Source organism: Oculina patagonica, chromosome 11 (assembly GCF_052425735.1).
Source record: "Oculina patagonica isolate OP01 chromosome 11, crgOcupat, whole genome shotgun sequence".
NCBI classification, from domain to species: domain Eukaryota; kingdom Metazoa; phylum Cnidaria; class Anthozoa; order Scleractinia; family Oculinidae; genus Oculina; species Oculina patagonica.
In genome coordinates, this window is record NC_135768.1 from 18,426,727 (window position 1) to 18,448,851 (window position 22,125).

At 40.2% G+C, this 22,125-nt stretch overlaps 1 protein-coding gene across 1 annotated transcript in view; it reads left to right on the plus strand.

The window, feature by feature from the left end:
* LOC144629484 (obscurin-like) overlaps positions 1-22,125 on the plus strand; it is a 129,655-nt gene that overhangs the window by 93,047 nt on the left and 14,483 nt on the right. Inside the window, 26 exon segments of the mRNA XM_078487697.1 lie at positions 136-239; positions 385-454; positions 1,122-1,217; positions 1,826-1,918; positions 2,119-2,169; positions 2,499-2,576; positions 2,892-2,933; positions 3,044-3,178; positions 3,955-4,065; positions 4,674-4,740; positions 5,205-5,404; positions 5,906-6,227; positions 8,599-8,877; positions 12,751-13,029; positions 13,916-13,975; positions 14,325-14,451; positions 15,199-15,399; positions 15,927-16,065; positions 16,376-16,505; positions 16,894-16,942; positions 17,470-17,496; positions 17,987-18,139; positions 19,250-19,295; positions 19,592-19,666; positions 20,273-20,473; positions 20,475-20,619. Of these exon segments, the coding sequence (XP_078343823.1) occupies positions 136-239; positions 385-454; positions 1,122-1,217; positions 1,826-1,918; positions 2,119-2,169; positions 2,499-2,576; positions 2,892-2,933; positions 3,044-3,178; positions 3,955-4,065; positions 4,674-4,740; positions 5,205-5,404; positions 5,906-6,227; positions 8,599-8,877; positions 12,751-13,029; positions 13,916-13,975; positions 14,325-14,451; positions 15,199-15,399; positions 15,927-16,065; positions 16,376-16,505; positions 16,894-16,942; positions 17,470-17,496; positions 17,987-18,139; positions 19,250-19,295; positions 19,592-19,666; positions 20,273-20,473; positions 20,475-20,619 (3,280 nt within the window).

The window sequence follows — 22,125 nt, forward strand, 5'->3', positions numbered from 1 at the left end:
TGATGAATTATTAATGAAATTGAGAACGACCTCTATGTAAAGAATTGAAAACGGGATTATGGCATTGATCACGATATGACAGCCTTCAGTGAGACTTTATTGCGTGACCGATTTGTCATATTTGTTTCTTGACAGAGTCACTTAGCTGAGCTGGAGGCCGAAGATATACCTGATGAGGTTTTTGATCAGAAGGATGTCGTGTTTTCCAACATAAAGGAGATCTACGGCTTTCACACAAGGTAATGGTTGATTACTGAACAAGCACTGAATCCAACAGTCCCTACACTGTAATATTCACTTTACAGCAAATCCCACCAAATACTCAATTCTTATTTTCCTGCGCGTGATCATCTCTCTAACGATACACTGTTTTATATTTTCCAGGCAATTCTTACATGAACTCGAGGCCTGTGCGAAGAACCCAGATGACGTACCAAAAGTTATTTTGAGACACGTGAGTAATGATTGACGTCACATTACGCGGTAGCAAAAAATACTATTCACTCCCTAGAAGTGAACTCTAAACATCTGTAGTAGATTCTCGTGTTTTCCAAGCAAAGTTTGAGTTAAATATCTAGACGCACAGTAATTCAAGGTCGTGAAGCTTTGTGTTTTCGTTGTTTTTTCGAGTTGTTTTCTTGGTTCAAACAATTCTTCTATCGTGGTCCGGCGAATAGGCCTTATGCATGATAGCAACGTATGCTGAAAATGCATCACCAATCGTCGTGTATGCGAATTATTCTCAACCCTCTGCAACCTTCGTGAAGTTTCCACGTGGGTATTTTTTTCAACTTTGCTGCTTTGAGAATTCGTTCATGGTAAAGTTTACAAGTGTGCACTTTAAAAGCGCGGCTTGGTGGTAAAAGTAGCCAGTCTGACGTAAACATGCATAAGGGCTTTTGTCAGCTCAAAGATGGTGGGAATTTTTAAACAATCATGAGCAATTCCTTCCTCTCGTTTTCCCGCGCTTGGCACGGGTTGCATGCCGTTCATTGGCTTACAGTTCTGATTGGTTCAGTGTTCTCTTTACATTTGTTAGTAAAACGGCACTTTAGGTCAATTATTTTCCTAGCTTTAAGTAGCTCTAGTTCGTGACATATCTTGCCATTTGCTGTTTCCAGAAGCCCAAATTTGAGATGTATATCAAGTTCCTTGAGGGAAGACCGCTAGCAAACGAAAAGTTGGAACACGACGAAGTCATGCGCGAATTTTGGACGGTGAGTAACTGTAGAGGAAACTGCAGTTGTGTAGACTTTCACTTGTAGTGAAAGCATTTTGGAAAGAAAATGCTAAAAATGCATTTTGAAAAGATTTTTCTTTGGAGAGGCAAATCCTCCACAACATGTCAGTCAAACACCGGGGAGGGATCTTATTTATTTATTTTAAGGGTCTATGGAACGGTATCTTACGTAATTCTATTTATTTCCGTTAATGAAGGGCTTTGACCTTCCAATTGGTAGAGCAAAAGTCTCATTGGTAAAATCACAGCCACGTTACAAACAAGGATGATTTTCGAGCATTGTAGATGACACTTTTATACAAATTGAGATAAACTTGAAAAAAGTGGGGCCGACGTTTTTCAAGTTAACCTGAACGCAATCCGTTTAAATCTTTTCGAGTTTTGCCCATCCATGCCCCTTTTTGGCCTTTCTGTGTTTCTTTTGAGTTCTTCTACAGTTTAAAGCCGTTATTGTGATATTTCAGTTAATTCTATCACCAGTTGGTCAGTGCCAAAATTGCCTAAAATTGCATGACATAGCCCCTTTAACATATATCCTGCTAAATTCGAGTTGTTAACTGTGAGAAATCTATGTTTATTTAACAGGACTTTAAAGAAGACACAAATGACGAGAGTTCTCTTTCGGATTATCTCAAGAAACCAGGGCAGCAGCTGAATAAATACATACTGCACCTCCAGGTTAGACAGTGGAAATGGTCTTACATGAAGTGGTTTCCTTTTGAATCTGTCACGACCGGTCTTTTCATTTTATTTCCCAATATTTTATCGCTTCGTGCTATAGAAACCGGAATAATCTTCCACTTGGCAATGTTGTAGGAGAATATAGGTCAAGTAACACAATTTTTTTTTCTAAGATCTTTCTTTTCCCTTTTCCACAGGAGCTGCTTAAGTTCACAGTGCGTGCAAATCTGAAACACTCCGATTTTGAGGTAAGGATTATTATCTAGTGAAGTAAATATTGATAAACCTTTTCACAATTTTCGACCTCTCTGAACAGTTTTGACGTTTTCTACTTTAAGTGACAAAAATCACAGTCAGTGCTTGATCAGTTATAACTGCGTTCATATCGTGATATATAATCACAAACATGCTGTTTCAAATGTCATCATGTCATTTTTACCTTTAAAGACACGCCATACATTATTGACAAAGGCTTCGTCTACCTTTTGCCTTTTAGACATCATATAATTCAAATAACCAGGGGTATTTTTTCTGTTCATCATTGCTTAGTCATATTATACGTCTTTATCTTTCACAGGCGGCCCTTGAGTTCTTGTCCAGCATATCACGACGCGCTAATGAGGCAGCTCAAAAGTTCCACATCGAAGGATATCACGTAAGTGAACGATTTGGAAAGAGACAATGTCCAAAGTCTTGTAAAACTAGCGTCTGCTAACTACTTTTTCTAGGACTTGAGTGAAGAAGTTCAACACGGTCCCTAATTATTTGGATCGGTTGCTCTATCGATTGGTTCTTTACTTGACTGACTGACTGACTGACTGACTGACTGACTGACTGACTGACGGACGGACGGACGGACGGACGGACGGACGGACGGACGGACGGAACGACCTGCCAATCTTACTTCCCTCTGTTAGCTTGTAAGCTTGTTTGTTTGTTTGTTTTAATTGATGGCTTGATTTATCGGCAGGGCGAGGTTAAACTTTCAGATCTTGGAAGGCTTATCCGCCAGGTAGGCATATGTAGGATTTTGCATGACTTGTAAAAATTTATTAAAACAATACACCGAAATATCTTGTCTATGCTCACATTACTAAAATGGTATCTTTTCTTGTTTTAAAGGAACTCGTGTTGTTCTGGGAGGAGAAAGCACGTGGGAAAGGAAAGGAACGAGATCTGTTTTTGTTTGAAAAAGGAATCGTCAACACCAAGAGGAAAGAAGGGGGAAGAAAGTTCGTGTTTAAAAATATGCTGAAGGTATGCATTTTTTAATACTGTTTTTTGTCTGTCTGTCTGTCTGTCTGTCTGTCTGTCTGTCTGTCTGTCTGTCTGTCTGTCTGTCTGTCTGTCTGTCTGTCTGTCTGCCTAGAAGTTTTGTTTCAAGAAAACGTTTGCAAACGTTCGAAAGAATCCGTGCCAAGCTTGAAAACGGAAGCGTCACGTTTTTACGTTTTTCCATATTGTAATCCATTTCCATCCTCGCCATCTTTAGTCATCTTTATTTCCTAATGGGTTTCTGTCATTTGTCGAGTATTGTTCTACAAAATCAAACCATTATTGTTGAGTTTCTTATAAGCTAGATATGTACTTGAGTTTCAAGAAATCATTTCTCACACACCACTGGTAGCCATGCCAGCGCGACTTCGTCACTCGATCTCGCGATTTCGTCGCTCGCACGGCCGCTTCGCTCGCTTATTTACTGTGAAAACTCGTGAGGTCGACTTGTGGCAAGTCTAGGCCGACCGCCACCTGACCTTTATTACAAACTCAACAAAACCGTACATGTACATCTTGCATCATAGGAAAATTACACAATGGCAAAGCTAACAAAAGATACAGCGCCAACTAAAAATCTTAGGGCGGGTGGGTGGGAAAAGGTCAGTAATGGCGGACGCAACAAAAAAAACTGCCCGCTTAAAGTCACATGACCCTTTCCCAGGTCCCAGCGGTGTGTGAGAAAAACATTTTCCACTTATTTCGTTTCACTCAGCCAGTGGAAAATAACACTTAATCGATGTTTGGTTTTGTTGTAGTTGACAAGTGGAAATGTTGGCCTGACTGAGAATGTGGAAGGTGAACCGCGTCATTTTATGGTGTGGGTTGGCACCTCCATGGCCAATGCTCTTGTGCTGCATACTTTCGAGGTAAGATAAAGTATAAGTGGAGGGAGGGGGAGAGTGGTAGATAAAGATGGAGAAGCGCGGGGTGAGGAATCAAGGAGCCCCTCCCAGGGGTTTTACGGAACAAGGGAACACGGCCTGACAGGCCAATACATAATTGCGAACAAGGGAACAAAAGAAAAATAAAGCTGGGAACACGGGATCAATACCTGTGTTTCTGATATTGTAGGGAACAGGGATCATGAAAATCGACAAAATACTTTTAGTGAAAAAAGGAACACAAGGGAAATTTGTTGGGAACAAGGTAGGGAACATGGACCCCCCCCCCCCCCCTTGGGAGGGTCTTATCAAGAAAGTGCACGTTGGTTTTGCGCATGCAAGGAGCGCCTACTAATTGTTCAGAAGGCTTTCATTAGATCGATGTCCATACAATGTCCTTTGCTAAGTTTGACGGGGTAATTTGTTATTTGTGGAACATAGTTTCTATGGAGCTGCAGAAGAAACCTTATTATTTCAGAAATTCATGGATTTCGATCGAACGTTTATAAATAATATCTTATTTGAAGCTTTTGAGCGTTTGTTGTAAAGTTGCCTGGACTTGACTTTTGTCTTTTTCTCCATTGTTATTCTAGACCAAAACCGAGTGGTCCAAACAAGCCTGGGTTCGAGAGATCAAACGGCTGCTCAATTTAAGTGAAGGTGAGTTTCACTTTTCAATCAAGTGACCCAGGAGAGCTTAAAGTGGATTTATCGATTACTTGCCTTCTCGGCCTTACTATTATCTTCTTCTGTTAAACGGTACTCTTTCATGCAATTTTCTTTGAAAATGGCAAGCTAAGTGGCTTGAAACGTTCGCAAAGACGTTTGCAGCTGTGATTGTTGGAGTACGTGTAGCTGAGGTCTACTCTGTCTTTCTAGAAATGTTGCAACTTGTCTCGACGATTTTGCACGGTGCAACAGAATCCTAAAGCTCTACGAACACAAATAACTCTGTTTTTTGCTTTTGTTTCTTTTATGGCTTTGTATGTGCCGTTGTTGAGCTAATACAGAGCTATGTAAACTATGGCCGGCTGTGTAAGCCATTTGACCTTTCGTCCGACTTGAGATAAACGTGCTTCTCATTTCGTTTCATTGCGTCGCATTGTGTCTTTGTATTCTTCCAGAATCGCCAGTGACTGCTATTGCGCCATCCCTTGTGTTCGGTGAACTCTCAGTCGAAGTACCCAGCTCTACATCGGCGAAGAACCTGGTGACGACTGTCAAGGAAACCATCACCAGTCCTTCATACTCGCGCTTGATCGCTGAAGTAGAGAAGCAGTACGTGGCTATAACGCCCCCAGAGTCCCCTGAACCTCAAGGCCTGGTATGTTTTAATCACAGTGCATTCATAACATATAGGTTACATCAAGGGGGAGCGATGAAGTTCCTTAAGCCTTGTTTTACACTTGTAAGATAAGCACAAGCATAAGCAAAAGAAAACGCTTCTGTGCACCGAGGTGAAATAAGCACAAGCATAAGCAGAAGCATAAGCACAAGAAAAAGAAACATGTTCCTTTTTCTTGTGCTTGTGCTTGTGCTTATTTCACTTATGGTTATTTTACAACTGGGAATCGGCGTGAAATAAGCACAAGATTTGGCTGTTGACGTGACTGCTATGATGCATTATTCATCAGAATTTCTAAAGCACCACGCTTGCGTATGTCGTCTTGTGTTTATCTCACAAGTGTGAACTAGCCTTTAGTGAACTCTCTTCAGAGTCGGCGTGCTCGGCACTTCCCCTGATTATCCATTTTAGAGATGAGTAAGACTTAGAGAGGCTTCTGCCTGATAAAGGACCCAAGTCCTTAATAAACATTATCTTTAGAACATACAACTTGGAGCTACCTACCGCTTGTCCGAAGAAACACTGGAACGAGAAACGCACGAGCGCGTTATTGGCCGTGGAGAGCAAGTCCGAGTTCTCCGCTCGGGCCGAGATCTCTACTTCGTACAAACGGTGAAAGATGGCGAAGCCAAAGAGGGCTGGGTTCCAGGAAGCTGGTTAATTGAGAGAGGTTTTGAAGACCAGATCACCAGCGCGGAAGTCCAGGATGAGCTGGAGACTGGGTTAGAGGATGATATCCCGCAAGATCTGAGCTCTGAAGCGTCTGAGCCGGAACTACAGAGACTTAAAGACACGGGAGAAGGTAAAAGACCGTTTTGTGCCGTTAATATTGTTGACATTCCCATGACATTTGGAACATTTGGTGCTGATATTTAACCCTTCAAAGTTTAATTTTTTTTTAAAAAAAGTCAAATTTTTGCATTATACTGGAAATCAAATAGTACCACATAAAAGTAATATTGGACGCATACAAGGGTTTTGTTCACGGAGTACGAAAGGTTAGAGCCAGACTTGACTCGGACAGTGAGATAGTTAAATGGGCAAGGTTACCATATTTCAGGTCATTTTCTAATGTGCAAAATTTCTTTTAACTTGAAGGAAGCTCTAAAAGGGGGTTTTTAAGGTTGAAAAAGCCCAGACTTTGAAAGGGGGAGAAGGTGTAAATGAGAAATTTTTGTTTATTTTTCCAACTAGGGCATGTTTTTTTGAAGAAACAATGCTTTTTCTGGGAGGTTTTAACGATTTGCAAGTGGTGTAGTGGGGCGCACAGATGTATATAAGCTACAATTAGATAGTTTCATGTTGTCAAGAATTCTAAAAAAAGACAAAACCAGAGCGATAAACTAAATGAGAAAGGAGTGTCGGATCTTTTGTAGACCTGGATCAGTGAAAACTTAAGATAATAAGTAGTACACGGCAGACTAAAAGAGAAAAGAAAAAAAAAAGCAGGAACGGGAAAAAAAAAACAGTTTCATATACAGTTAAAATGATACACACTTGTCCTATCAATTTTCTCAGTTTCTGTCACTGTCTGTTTTACTTATTTTTTACTTATCGTAAATGCGCTGTTATCCATACCTTTAAGCGGGCATGTAAGTTTCTTTAAGTTTATATTTAAGCTGTTAAAAAATCACGAAAATCCAAAGTGGTCACGCTAGTCTCCAGGAAAACCAAATAGCTCCAAACTTCTGTGTTTTGTGTTTTAACACCAGTTTGTCAATGGAGACGCGTCACGGATTGTGCATTCGTCATTCGTAATCCGTTCTAATCTTCTCCAATCTTAACCATCCTTGATCTGTTTTGGTTTAGTAAGACCTCTTAGGTGTTTTTCTACTTTGGTAATCTATTATTTAGAGAGTTCTTTCGGTTTAAAGGTGATTCTATTCATTGCGAAAAAAACACTTTGTAATCTAACGTGACGTATTGTAGCTAGTTATAATTATTGGTTGGCTAGTGTGAGACTGTCCAAAAATAGCTTTGACCCCCACACCTATCAAAAGAATACATTTTTGTATATCCATGAACAAACACAATTCTAAAAAATTAAATGTTCTTAAAGAATCAAAGCCATTTTAATTCCCTGTCTTTATTGCAGTCACACACTCTAAACCATTCTTTGTTTAAGGATTTAACAATTGCATATTTAAAAATCAATAATCTCTTTTTACCATTTAATTGCTATGGATCTTGATAATTTCTTCTCAATTTGAAAAGCTACATAATTATGTTTTAAGAAGATTATTAAAGAATCAAATCGATTTTCGCTTTTGGGATTTCAAGCGATAGTGTATGGCCTAACAACAACCGAAATATCGATGCAAAACGCCATTTGAACGAGTTCATCTGGACTTTCTTCAAAATCATAATTTGGCAATCGTTTTAGGCAATGTAAAACATATTGTTGAAAACAATAGTATGTGTTGTTCGCACCCTTGTTCCACGGTCTCGTTTCGTTGCGTCGTAATTAGTGAGTTTATTAATTATGTAAATTCTGTTTCCATCTGCAACTGATTTATCCTGTGGAATTCGCATCGCTCATCGAGGGAAATTATATATTTATGCTGTATTATTCCTAAGGGTGATATTTGATGCGAAGTTTACTATTTGGAATCACATAGTTCACCATTTCCGAATAGAGATCACTTGTTATCAGCGTAAATTGGTTTTCAAATGTCTTCGCGGTCAAATATTTCTTCGTCTCAGACCTTTGGGTCTTCAACAACTACTGGAAGTCGTTCTTACGAAAGGACATCGAGAATACGGGATCAAACGTCGAGTGAACGAAGTGAAGGACGTTCTAGGCGACGGAGAGGTACAACGAGCTATAGCTAGGATCTGTGATATTTTGCTCAAGATTTCTAGTTCTAGTTAGGTCTCGGTGGTTAATTTGGCCAAATATTTAGGTTATTTTGGCCTTTAAATTTGTGTCGCGCTTGCATGCTCTTTGCAATTGTTGTATCAAATTTTGTCAACCCTGGTTTGAAACATTAATCTCGGCTAAAGTAATTTAAGGTATGAAAGGCAATTGCGCTATATTTGTAGCCATCTGCTATCTTGCGAGTTCTTCCGGGGGCGTGTGTAAACAAAACTTTGCTATCGCAGTTTACACTTTGCATGCAAACATAATCAAATAAAGTTTGTGATCTAATAAATGATGCTTTGACCCTGTACAGCTCAACCGAAGTTCACGGAGGAACTCGAAGACATAGAAGTATGCGTCGGCCAACCTGCCAAGCTCCGATGTCGAGTAGAAGGGGATCCTGCCCCGGACATCGAGTGGTTTGTTGATGGAGACAAGATCAAGAAGGGAGGAAGGTTCGATTTTCTAACAGACGGTGATCTTGTCACGCTGAAAATTACAGAAACAAGCGCTGAAGACGAAGGGGAGTATAAATGTACAGCGACGAATGAAAACGGGACTGCAACCACTTCTGCTGAGCTTATAGTAAACGGTAAGAAAGCTGAAAAAGATGTTCTTTGTTTTCGTTCTTACTCAGTGCGTTTGACCGCTAATAATGGCTAAACCTTCTCTTGTCAAATGTAATGTAATAAAATTGGTGCGAATCTAAAGGTATAATCATTTAAAGCTCAAATAGTGTCTAAGGAATGTTCTAGAGTTATTTTTAACTTTAAAATGCAAATTTACTTTATGTACAAATGGGGTGAACGTTTAAGTCACGGGCAGTGTAAAGTTTACTTTGTTGTACACGATCGATACACTTTGTGTCACGATTTGGAAGTCTTGAAATTATGTTGTTTTAAACGTCTCAAATTTGTACTACAGCATTCATATGTTTTCACGTACTTAGCCTCGAGAAATGCTTCATTAACTAAACCGAAATCTCTTGTTTTAGCACTGCAGGCAAGCTCAGCTTTGTTTTGACTCCTAAATGCTGTTTAGACATTTAAGCACAGGCTGTGCTTCCAAACTACATGGTTGTTTGAAATAGTAGTCTATTTTATGCTCTCACAAAGCTTTTTAAATTAAATAACAAGCGATGTTGCGTTTTTTGCGGTCAGTGCCCGGGTTATAAAGTTTTGCATTTCGAATGCACATCGTTTTTCTAACGAGCCGAGAGGTTTAAGTTCAGTTCATCTGCAGGGTGCCAGCATATTAACATCTTTATCAGTTTACTGATTATTTCTTCATTTTAGCATCACTTTTCAAACACTATGATATTATTTCTACTGTTCATATTTTTTTAATGTTCGGTATGTCGGGGTTTAGAATGTAATCAGTGTTTAGTTACGCTGAAGGGATTAATTTTCTGCATCTCAGAGCCCGCAGATAGCGTTTATCGTACCACCCTATAAAGGAATGCTGATGCGTTGCGAGATAGCATTTGTTACGGCAAGCTTTGCATCGTTCAACTTAAAACAATTTCAAGCCTTTATACAAGTTGCTGACTCTCATGTCTCGCAGCATGTTCGCATTTTTCAGCTAGCAATGTCCCGTCTGTAAAAGTTATTTTCCGTGAACAGCCTCGTGTAATTTCAGTTGACCTCTCTGCTGTTGAATATGGGAGATGTCTAGCACATGAGAAGCACTTAATTTTCCTCGAATTCTCATACTCCAGCTCTTGAACAACGAGACAACCTTCATATTTCCACCATTCGCGTACCTTTCTCTCATTTACCGGGAAATAAGCCAGATACGAGTGGCATTTACCGATATTTGCCGAACAGACCTGTCTTGTTGATTTCTTGCTTGCGTGACATGTAAATTTGGAAAGGCGGCATAGATATTTGTTTTGTTATCTGCCCTGCACTTTCGCCGGAGCCACTTAGATTCATAAACCAGCCTATCAAAATAAATAAAAAAACACTGATCGATCAATAGGTCAAAATCTCTTCGGATAGATAGCAGTGTTTCAGGCAAAGGGCTTTTACGTTTCAGTGTTGTTATTTATCCGAGATCTGCCTGACTTCGAGAGGATGCCAAGCAAAAAGAGTAAGTTCTAGACTGTTATTTGAGATACCTGCTGTAAAAGTAATAGCCTTACATGAAAAGGTCACTTTTCCTGCTGAAGCTCGCGTGCGAAGAACAAAGCCCCATGTACATCTGTTTCTCGTATCCAGCGCAGAAGTGCTAGCGAACGTCTCCTGTCCGTAGCAGTTTCATCTTTGATACTGCGATAAAATTAGAGCTCAGTTTTTCAATAAGATATATTTAATGTTGTGCAGTTCGGTTTGCACAGCATTGAGGCACTTTAAGTGCTGAATGCTAAAATCAGAACTGCATCGAGCCATTGAAATACCGACGGCTGTCAGATTGATAAACTTTAAGACATTAGTTAAGCGTTCTATTTCGGAGACTACGTTTGTAGTCTTCGATACTGGGGCAATTTTGGCGCGCTGCTGAAATATGTAGTTACTGTTCGTTTGCTATTAGAGGGTCATTAGTGAAGTACTCATAGTAATATGTAATAGACCTAAAGACCTACAACTTAGCATTTAAAAATATGTTTTTAATAGGAGAGGTCTCGTCTGCTCCAAGGAATCAGACAAATAGCTTTTTCGTGGCCTGTGATTTGATCGTTTCTTTTGGGAACTGTTAAACATTTTCGTCCTTCGTTGTACTTGGGCTTTTTATACCATGTGACGGAAGTGTTTATAATAATTTAAAATGCAGATATTTTACCTTAATATTGTGATTGTAATTGAAAAATCCTCAATTCTTTATCTTTGCTGATATTGGTGTTAAGGTATTTTGTGCCTTTATCCCGGGATTAATTTACAACTTAAATAAATGATGTTGACATTTCTCACAGAATCTAAAACGGCTTTCTTCATGTTCGTTTTTCACGCCAAAGCCTTTATGTAGAAAACAGGCGTTTTTAAATACCAGGAACTATGGTTGTGTAACTCGAGCTTGCATTCTATCGGAGTTGTCCAAATCTTTTTAAGTTGTTTCTCAGCAACAAATTTGTTCCAGTGTTTTTCATCAAGAGAGAGCGTTAGGTCGATTGGTATCAAGGCCTGCGGTGATTTGTGAAGCGTAGAAAAAAATTGTTTTAATTTGTCGAATCGTTGCCCAACCAACTGCTTTTTAATGGCTTTGGTCGAGAAGAGTAGTAATTAGCTAACCTCTGTCATTTTTTGCTATTATTTGCTGTCAAATTTTCTTCGTTTGTAATACATCAAACTAGGCTTATTTTGACTTGTCAAATTAAAACATCTTTTTTTTTTCGAATTCTTGTCGTGTCACACGATATTGTGAATTCTCACTCGGCTGACCTCGGCGAGTTTCTCTCGTCTCAAAAGACGTCCGGTGGACATGTTAATGAGTTTGTTCTCTAAATACAGACAATGTTTTTGAATATCACAGCGGTGTGCCATTTGTAGACTGATTGTACTGGTAATTCACTTAAATAACTGACGAGAGATCGCCATATATAGATGAACCACTTATCATTACGTTTTTCAGGAAGATACTCGAAATTATTGCATAGAGATAACTTGTGGATCATCGATTTTGTATCGATCTATAACAAAACCTTTATCGTAAACTTCCGAAAACTAGCCCTGTGCTTGTACTCAACGTCCCTTTCAAAAAAATTATTTTTTCGGGAGAGCTTATATTGGGGTTGGGGGGGGGGGGGGGCTTAATTTCGGATGGAAATGTGCGTTTCAAAAATCTCTGGGTTTCTAGATGGACAGGACCCTTTGTCGGGTACTCTTTACCCCTAAGAGATCAATTTTCTCAGACAAGCCGTTCCTGTCGCATTTTTTCTTGCCCTTCACTTTCATATGGGAATTCCCCGCCCCCTCCTGATCTTTCGCATCCTTGGTTCCCTGTGAAGTTTTTTTTATAACTTTTTTTTTTATTTTTTTGTCACTTCAATCTCTTTCTTTTTTTCTTTTTTGGTAGTTTCAGTCGTCATAAACGAAGTTATCGTAAACATTTCAAGCTTATTTTCTGTTCAAAAGTTTACTTTTCATTGGCTTCTTATCAGGTGGAAGGGATGGGGGGTGGTGTGAATTAAAAACTATTTTGTATCTGGTTATCAAAGATAACAGAACTCGCTTACGTAACAATATCAGAATATTGAACGTAAAACAAGTTTTACAGTCGTCAAATGAAGATAGTGTAATGACAAAATACAAGGCAACCCGTACAATAAGGGGCTTTAAAACCGAAAATGAAAATACGATTTTTTCCTTTCTTTCAAATTGATTTTTGTTCAGTAAAGCTTATTATCTGAAGAATTTTGCATCGTAAAATTTTGGGGTGTTTGAATTTTCAAGGGGGTGGATTCATCAGAATTCTAAAGCAGCACAAAGCGTCTTACAGCTACAACATTTCTTCTCTTGTCTTCATGTAGCTCCGGCGAAAATCGAAAAGAAGCCCAAGTCCCAGACTGTCCGCGTCGGTGACGTGGTCGCGTTCAAATGTGAAATATCCGGGAACCCCATCCCATCCGGGACCTGGTACAAAGGCAAAACGCAACTGAAGGACGAAGGGCGCGTGCTCATTGAGACCGCCGAAGACTTCTCCGAGCTCGAGATTGAAAATGTCGAAAAGTCTGACGAAGGGGAGTACAGTTGTGTGGTGAAAAACGACTTTGGAGAGGATAAATGTGTAGTGACTCTCACGGTTGAAGGTAAGGATAGTGCGTGTATCAATTACTAACTTCTCCCAACTGGGTTCGGTACATTTTCTGTAGTTCTCCGTGGGAGAAGTTGTACCAAGGCGGAAGTGTCACGATATGAGGACTGGCACTTGTTTGAAATGTGTTGCGTGACTGTTTACCCCTGATACTTCTTCTTGCTTATGTCTTGACACTGAATTTTGCGTGACCGGTTTGCGGAACCGTGTCAGTATTTCCGTAACGTGGCTGATACTGCGTGACATGTTACGCATGAACGTCGTAGCTAGAATTGCGTTCGAAACTGTTTATGTTAGTATATTTCAGCCGTTGTTGTTCTGGAGCCTTCCAGTCAGTGAACCCTGCATGTGAACATGTTTCCTAGTATTTAGTTTTGAAGAGGAAACCACACAAAGTGGAAAATAGAGTTCCGTGTACACTGGGAAAAAAGTAATGAAAGGGCAAGGACGGAAAAACACCTGTTACCTGTACAAAACGCGAGAAAACGTGTCACTGGTGCCAAACGCGGAAACTATGTAACCGCTGACAAACGTGGGAAAACATGAAACCGCTGCTAAGCGCGCGAAAGCATGTAACCGCTGCTAAGCGCGGGAAAATACGTAACCAGTGGCAAGCGCGGGAAAACATGTAACCTTTGTTAAGCGCGGGAAAACAAGTTACCGATGCCAAGCGCGGAAAAACATGTAATCGCTGTCAAGCGCGGGGAAACGCGCTTAAGCCGAAGCGAAATTGGTTTGGGTGTGTTCCTGGTCAGTTGTAAAAGCAGAACATTTATTTGTTTTGATCAGCCAGTTCACGTTAAGCTACTTTTTGTAGCAAATTAAAAAGTTCGGACTACTCTAAACCGTGTTAATCCATGTCTCGATTGTCTTGCTTTCAGGTGGAGGAGCTGCAAATGAAAACAGTAACGATAAAGCGGGCGATGAAGGCGTGGAAAAAGGTGAGGCAAAAAGCAAGTAAAGTTACTAACAAGAAGATGCGCCCAAGTTAAAAGTGTTGCATAATCCCATGTATCGTTTTCAAAAATGTAGAAAAAAAAAAAAAACAATTCGCGCCACATAAACGTATTGCTCAATAGCTTTCAGTTGAATGGTCGCACACTAGGCTTTCATCCACGGACTTAAAAGTTAGACCACCTTGTACAGCATAATAAACAGTACCACCCGAAAGTACTGTTCAAAAGCTTTCGTTTGAATGGTCACACACTAGGGTTTCATCCATAAAAGCACCTGTTGCAGCTGCTAGCTCATTTAGTAACAATTTTATTTTATTTTTCTCTCTCAACCAAGATGAAGGCGGAGATGGTGATAGCGACGTAGAAAGCAAAGATCTTGACCTCCCTCTACGTGATCCAATATACCTGCGCACGGACAAGAAATTTGATGACGCATACATCTCTCAAAAAGAGCTCGGAAAGTAAGTCTTCCCTCGTGTTTTCTTTTCAGGGTTGTTAACTATTTTACAAGCATGATAAAAATTTAGGTTGGAAAGCAATCGAAATGCATTCCTTCGATTCGTCCAACTGGGGAAAATAACAAAAAATAACAATGAATCAAACGAATCTTCTTTTCCTGGTTCGTATAACGTCAAAGGTTGGGGGGGGGTTGAAAATGTACAAAAAATGTAGATGTATCCGAACAGAAAATGTGTGTCCCAGTTCCTCCCCTTGTGCCTATTTTTCTCTGTTTGAATGGCTGCTCAGTTCTGTTCCTAGTGCTTAGAGTCGACTATATCAAAGGGAAGATTCCAAAACATAACCCCTGGGGTAAATAATTGTTTCATCATTCCCCAGGGATAAATTACTTTTTGTTCTTCCTCAGGAGTAGTTAGCTTTTTTCGTCGTACGCCAGGGGTTAATAACTTTTTTATCATTCCCCCGGAGTAAATTGCTTTTTATGGTCGCTTTGCAGAAGTTAACTCTTTTCATCGTACCCCAGGGTTTAATTTTTTTTATCAGTCTTCAGGGATAAATTTCTTTTTTACTGCACCCCAGGGGTAAATGATTTATTATTGTCCCTCAAGGGTAATTAGCTTTTTTATCGTCTCCCAGCGGTAAGTAGCTTTTTGTCGTCTCCTAGAATAAATTATACTTTGTCGTCTCCTAGGGGTAAGTAACGTTTTCGTTCTCCCAGGGGTAATAACTTTTTTTTTATCTTCCCCTAGGGGTAAATTCGGAGTTGTGAAGAAAGTCAAAGAGAAAAGCACGGGCACAGAATACGCCGCCAAGTTCCTGAAGATCACTAAAGAGTCTAGAGAAGAGGTGCTGGCGGAAATGCTCATCATGAACAAACTGCACAGCAAGCGGCTTATATACCTCCATGATGCGTACGAGAGACCCAAGGAGATGATTATCGTTTTAGAACTGTGAGTAAAAGAAGTCTTGATATTTTGCTTGACTTTAGAGAGAGAGATAAGCGCCTTTTAAATGAGCAAAATTCCTTATGTTTCTTTATCATTGCTTTGCCGACCGCCGACCATTTAGCTCAGTTGCTAGAGCGCCGGACTACCGTACGGGAGGTCTTGGGTTCGAGTCCCAGACCGGACCGACACTCAGGGTTTTAAAATACTTGGGAGAATATGCTGCTTTTGCAATGACATCTGAAAATGGTTAGATATTCTAGTCTTTTCGGATAAGGACGATAAACCTTAGGCCCCGACTCGTGCATCTTCAGTGTTATGGTCAGCAGGGGACGTAATTGAAACAACGCACACACTTATCGTAAAGAGTAGGTCATCGAATTCCGGGTGTTGTGGTCTGGTCTTTGTCCAGTGTGGTGTGTACTGTGAAATGCTCGGAGATACTAGCTGTATACGCTACTCTGCAAAATCAGAGGGAAAACAAAGTGATGATGATGAATAAATTGATGATGATGATGGTTGCCTTTTCGTAGAATTTCTGGAGGTGAGCTGTTCGAAAAAGTCTGTAATGATGACAACCTAACGGAGAAGGAAGTTGTGCGGTACATGAAGCAGATACTGCAGGGCGTGGAACACATGCACAAGAAACACATTGTCCATTTGGATCTTAAGGTTAGAACTTTTTAAGCCTAAGATGGGTTTAAACGCGCTAAAAAGCGTACACAGACGCCTGCTACTCAAGCTATAAGCGGCCCTAAAGATAGTACCACATGAAAGTACTGCTCAATAGCTTTAATTTGAATGGTCACACACTAGGGTTTTATCCACAGACTGAGAAGTTAGAACCACCTTTAACAGCATGATAAACAGTGCCACATGAAAGTACTGCTGAATGGATGATCATACTAATGCACTCTTAGGTAGCTTTAATAGGGTTTCAGTTTCGAAGACCATTTCTAACTTTTTTCCTTGTTTCTTTTAGCCTGAGAATGTGCTTTGTGTGATCCGTCCTGACGGTAAGGAAGACCTCAAGTTGATTGACTTTGGAATGGCGCGTGTGCTTGAGCCGGGCAAGACCGTCAAGGTAGCGTGTGGCACGCCCGAATTTGTAGGTAAGTCAGCACGTTGTAAGATTAAACCTATACTAGTTATACTAAACTACTGCTCGATAACTTTCATTTGAATGGTCACACACTAGGGTTTTATCCAAAGGCTTAAAAGTTAGAACCACCTTCTACAGCATTATTAAACAGCACCACATGAAAGTACTTACTGCTCAATAGCTTTCATTTGAATGGTCACACACTAGGGTTCTATCCACAGACTTAAAAGTTAGAACCACCTTGTGCAGCATAATGAACAGTACCTTATGAAAGTAATACTTCCATTTGAAGGGTGACTCCAGAGGTTTTAAGCGACAGTCTTAAAAGATAGTTAACCATCGTGTACGTCGTTATAAGCAGAATTTAGATACTCATCAACTTTTTTTCCGTTTTTTAGCGCCCGAAGTCATCAGCTACGAAGCCATCAGTTTGTCTAGCGACATGTGGTAAGTTGAACAGTTGAAACGAAAGCTTTCTAAGTATAACTAAATGCATGAAAAAGCATAAAGTTAGGAAGGTCGGCGATACAAACCATTAAGCTGTTGCTGCCTGTTGCACGCACGTCACGTCTCAAATTTTGTTTAGTCCTTCCTATGCACAGCCGTTATTAAGTTGGTCACGCAACGCCCTTCGCCAATAGTAAGAGCGTTATATCACAAACTGGTTTACCCAAAGTAACACTTACAAGTGAAATTGGTTGTTTTTGTGTTTCTTTGTTTGTTTGGTTTTTTTCAAATTAACGAGGATACAATCTTGAACAATTAAAATGAAAAATTATGACCATCCCTCTTCCCATTTCAATGATGGAGAAGTGGCGCGTTCTGGTTTTAGCGCGAATTCCAATATTGATTCGGGGAAAGTGGGTGTATCATTTCTCGTTTTTTTCCGACCAAGATTGTAGGCCTGTTTTGTATGCTGTTACCTCCATGAAAAGGTTCTTGTTAAAACCGCAATCCTTTTGTTATTTTCACAGGAGTGTCGGCGTAATAGCCTATGTCCTGTAAGTATTACTTATTTCCCTCATAATCTACTGTCATGTTTGTTTCTTAATATTATGTACCTTGATTATGCATTGCTTGACCAACACGAGGTTGCTGGGCGGTGAAGAAAAAAAATTGTAGCGCATCTTGCCGTTTCATTGACGTTTAACTTTTCTCAATGTCGTACTTCACTGAACTCCAGAAAACAACCTGTGTATTGAATTTTTTTTGTCTCTTTCTTTTTCCGCTTCTCGCTCAGTGAACTGAGTCACAGTGTTCCTGTTAAGAGAGAGGTGTCAGGTCACAAACCCGACAATGTCAGCTACCTGACTCGACAAATAAATAAAAAAAACTTCTAATTATTTGGTGGAAGCAATGAGAAATTGATCCGTTGTAGTTCCTTGTAACGCCTTTCCTTAAAAGATTATCTGGAACCCTGGCTCATTAGTCTACTGAACTTGTTCACAGTTTGATTGTTTATTGTTTATTCTTGTTCTTTTTCTTTTACAGACTCAGTGGTCTGTCACCATTCATGGGAGACGATGATAACGAGACGATACAAAACGTGTCCACAGCCGAGTGGGATTTTGAAGACGAGGCGTTTGACGTCGTATCAGACATGTCCAAGAAATTTATCGAGGAGCTGCTCATAAGGGGTCCCGAGTAAGAAATACTAACTGCTACCTAAAAGTTAAAATCGCTAGCAAAATAAACATCACCACGTTAAAGCACTCCTCAGTAGCTTTCAGTTGAATGGTCACACACTAGGGTTTCATCCACCGACTTGAAAGTTAGAACCACCTTGTACAGCATAATAAACAGTACCACATGAAATACTGCTCAATAGCTTTCATTTGAATGGTCACACGCTAGGGTTTTATCCACAGACTAGAAAGTTAGATCCACCTTGTTCAGCACTATAAACAGCACCACATAAGTACTGCTCAATAGCTTTTATTTGAGTGGCCAAGCAGCAGAGTTCCCATTAACGCACAGGTGTGCGTCATATACGCACAAAAAATGAAAAGGACGCACAGTTTTTTGCCAAAGTGCGTCCTTGGGACGCAGAAAAAACAAGTTTGGACAAGTTAGGAGACTGGGTCTAGTAGGCCCTACCCAAACATCTTTGCGATCATAGCACCTTAGCACGTGCTTCAGTGAGCCGCCATTTTGTCACTCGTCATGTCAACACAAAAGACTTTATTCGAAATTGTTCAGCATTCAACATCGAGGAAACCTGAAAAAAGGAAACCTGAAAGTGATAAAGATCTCTGGGATGATGCCCAGCTGAAGAAACGTAAGTTTTGTCCTAAGTGGCTGGAGGAGTTTCAATGGTTAAAGTATGAGTCGACTGAAAAACAAATGAAGTGTAAAGTTTGCCTCGATGCGTATGGCCGTAAACCTAAACCATCACAAAGTTTTGTGCAACTTTTAGTTTAATTTAATTTTTATATTATAAACTAACATAAGTTGATGCTCTAGTAATGTAATAGGTATGTTAGTATTAAGAAACATGAAGGGCACACTTTTATTCCAAACATAAAACTTTATTAATTATGTTATCACCCGGTCTTGGGTTTTGTCTCTGTGTGTTTAAAACAATAAAATTAGTAATAGGCAGGGGACCCCTGAAAAGCAAAAAGGACCCCCAACTTTTTGGAACTGGGGGTCCCAAGGACCCTTAACTTTCAAAACTAGTGGGAACTCTGCCAGCACTCTTTAGAATTCAAAAGTGTTTATTTATAAATTATTTTTATTTTATTATTTTTATAGAAAACGAAACAACGTTTTCAAATGTATGAACCACGACTGGTTGAAGGTAAGTTGACGTGAAATTTTTCTTAAAGTTTGCCTTGAAAAAACGTTGCTGCAAAATTCGGCTAGCTAATAGCTATTTTAACGCGCTTCGCCACTCGGGCGACGGCCTTCGGCCGCCGAAAAGAAACCCACCCCCCAAAAAAAATCGGGCTTCCTGGGGTCTTTTTACGTCGGAATAGACTTCCATGTGCTTTAATAGGGCTAATCACATGCTCGGGTTTTGTCGGTGCAAAAGAGCAAGTAGCACATGAAACATTGTCTGGTGTAACAACACATCTTTTTTTATTTTTATAATAGAAAATAAAGACGATCAAAGCACAGAAGCTCAGCACGGAGAACTTAAAGAAATTTATCGCGCGTCGTCGTTGGGCGGTAAGTAGTGGCCTTGTACTGTACTACATATCAACATACAAACTCTCTTTACCAAGCTCAATACATGTCTTGTAATACAAGTTGTTAGAGGTTTACTAACTGTCAAATGCGTTTTCCCAAGCTATCGTAAATTAGAAAATTCCCTTAGAGATCGTTTCCCACTTACATATACTGAATACGTTAAATTGTGTCGTGGCATGCTTTCTATCTTTCACCTTATACGGGACAACTCGTGCTTTGAGGTAATCTTCAATTTTATTGCCGAGAGTCATCGTGAAGTAATTCAACTTGGATGAAGTCTTTTTCCCCGTCTTTAGTGTGTCTTAACTTCTCTTTCTTTAACTTAAAGCGACTTGGAGTAAAATTATATTCCCTTCCTGGCTGGGATGTTAGGCTTTCGCAGGTTGTCAGCCAGCTTTTCTGTAGGTTGGCCCAACATTTTCTGCGGTGGAACGGGTTGTAGATAGAGGCGGTGGACAGAGCGCTTGCCTAAGACCACACGAGCTACAAATCTCAAACTTAAAATAACGGGGTAACGTTATTAAATATCTTGAGATTTAAGTGAAAATTTGGTAAACTAACACTTCGTTTATTTTTTCCTTGCAGAGAACGGCGAATGCTTTACGTGCTTTGAGCCGAATGGGATCTCTTGGTGGGCTGATGGCTGGAGGCAAGGGTGGTGGCGGTGCGGCTGGTGGTGCTGCTGCGCCCAAACCCGGTGGCTTCCTTAAGAAGGTGAAGGAGGAGAAGGCCAAGGAGGAAGCTCAGGAGAAACCATCCAAACCTGAGCCGAAGAAGGAGCCGGTGGCGCCGAAGGAAGGAAGCGCCTAAGGAAGAACCCAAGAAAACTGCAGGTGATAACCTCGTGCCAGGCAGACGAGGCACGAATCTGTCGGGTCGCAGAAGTCCCGCCCTGAGTGGCAGGAGAAGCCCGATGTCTCGGGCAGAAGCGCGTAAGTATAGCACTCCTGATCCACGCGTGGAACACGTGCGACCACGTGTTTCACGTGCATCCACATGCTTGTGTTGTTTTGGAACGACTAACAGACTAACCAAGAGTGGCTGCCAACAGAATTAACCCGTTTGTGTTATCGGGAGTTCCACGGGGTTTATTTTCTTTCTTTATATTTCGTTTTTGTCAAGGGCCAAAGCTCGAAACGTCTGCTGGACGACAACTCAGACACCGATGTAACCGGTCTTATCGCTGTTTCTGGCTATTGTCTTTGTTTATTTTCAGTTCATGTCTAATGGCCCATTTGGTAGGTTTCAGATGGGCTCTGGGTTTGCACGTCAAATCCGATTCTTCCCAGAGTTATTTTAATTCTTATCCTTGGTTTCCACTTCAAGATAACGATTCTTTAGAATCTGCTTTCTGAATCCTCTTTTGCTTCACACCCTTTCTTTTTTCAACTTTTAAGTTATTTTTTGCACAATGGAAAACCAGTTGGACATGTCAGTTCGAGTTGGTTTATTTTCATACTTGTCGAGCATCACTGACCTTTTGCTTGTATCTAGGGTATTCTCTCTGCGTCATGGTGGGGTCACCATCTTTTTTTCTTTGTCTAAAGCCCCCCTGTTATACATGGAAACTGCCCTTCCTCCTTCTTTAGACATTTTTTACAACTCTCTATGTGAGAAGTTGGTTTCCAATTGAGCTGTCATTCCTCAGATTACCAGATTCTCACAATCTGCTACTTGAAAAAAAAAAGCTTAAGTGGATTTAGAAGGTAATCGCTACTTCTTCCTTTGTGTGTTCCTCTTTCTATGGAGTTCTGCCTTCGAAGCAAAAATCTTCTTTCCTCTGTCATTTATTGGTGACTTTAATTCTGTTTTACGAGAACAATATAAATTTTGTAAGGCATTCCACAACAGTCAGGGAGTGTGGTATTCAATCAGGCAAATTCTAAATCTCTTTTCAAAGTCGGTTAGCTTGGTGTAAACAGCTTATAGCGGTTACCCCCCTCAACCTTACAAAGACCGTTGTAGTCTATCTTAAAGGACAATTTCAAACAATGACTTTGTTCAGCGAGACATAATAATAATTTCAGTTCCCTTCTGATTGTCATTCATTTTGTAATCAGTGTAGCCCCCAATTGCCCCCCCCCCCCCCCCAACAAAAAAACCGACGTTGTCAGTGTATCGATATTGAAGGGGAAATTAGGTGTCGATCTGTAAGTGAAGTGTCCTTTTGCGTCAATCTGTTATATATATTCGCTTTGGTTAGGATTTAAAGTTAATGTGCTTTGTTGGAAGAACCTTCGAGTAAAGGTGACTCTTAAAGGCTCTTCGTTTTCAAAGTGCAAGTGCTAAGTATTACCATTCGATTGGTTTAATAATTTTAGCTCCTTGAGACAATCAGTCTTGAGATCGTAGCTAGACAAGATACTTTGGGAATTATTGTAATCTGCATGAACTTTATTGTATTTTATTCTCTGTTTGGTTTGACTTCAAACTTAGGT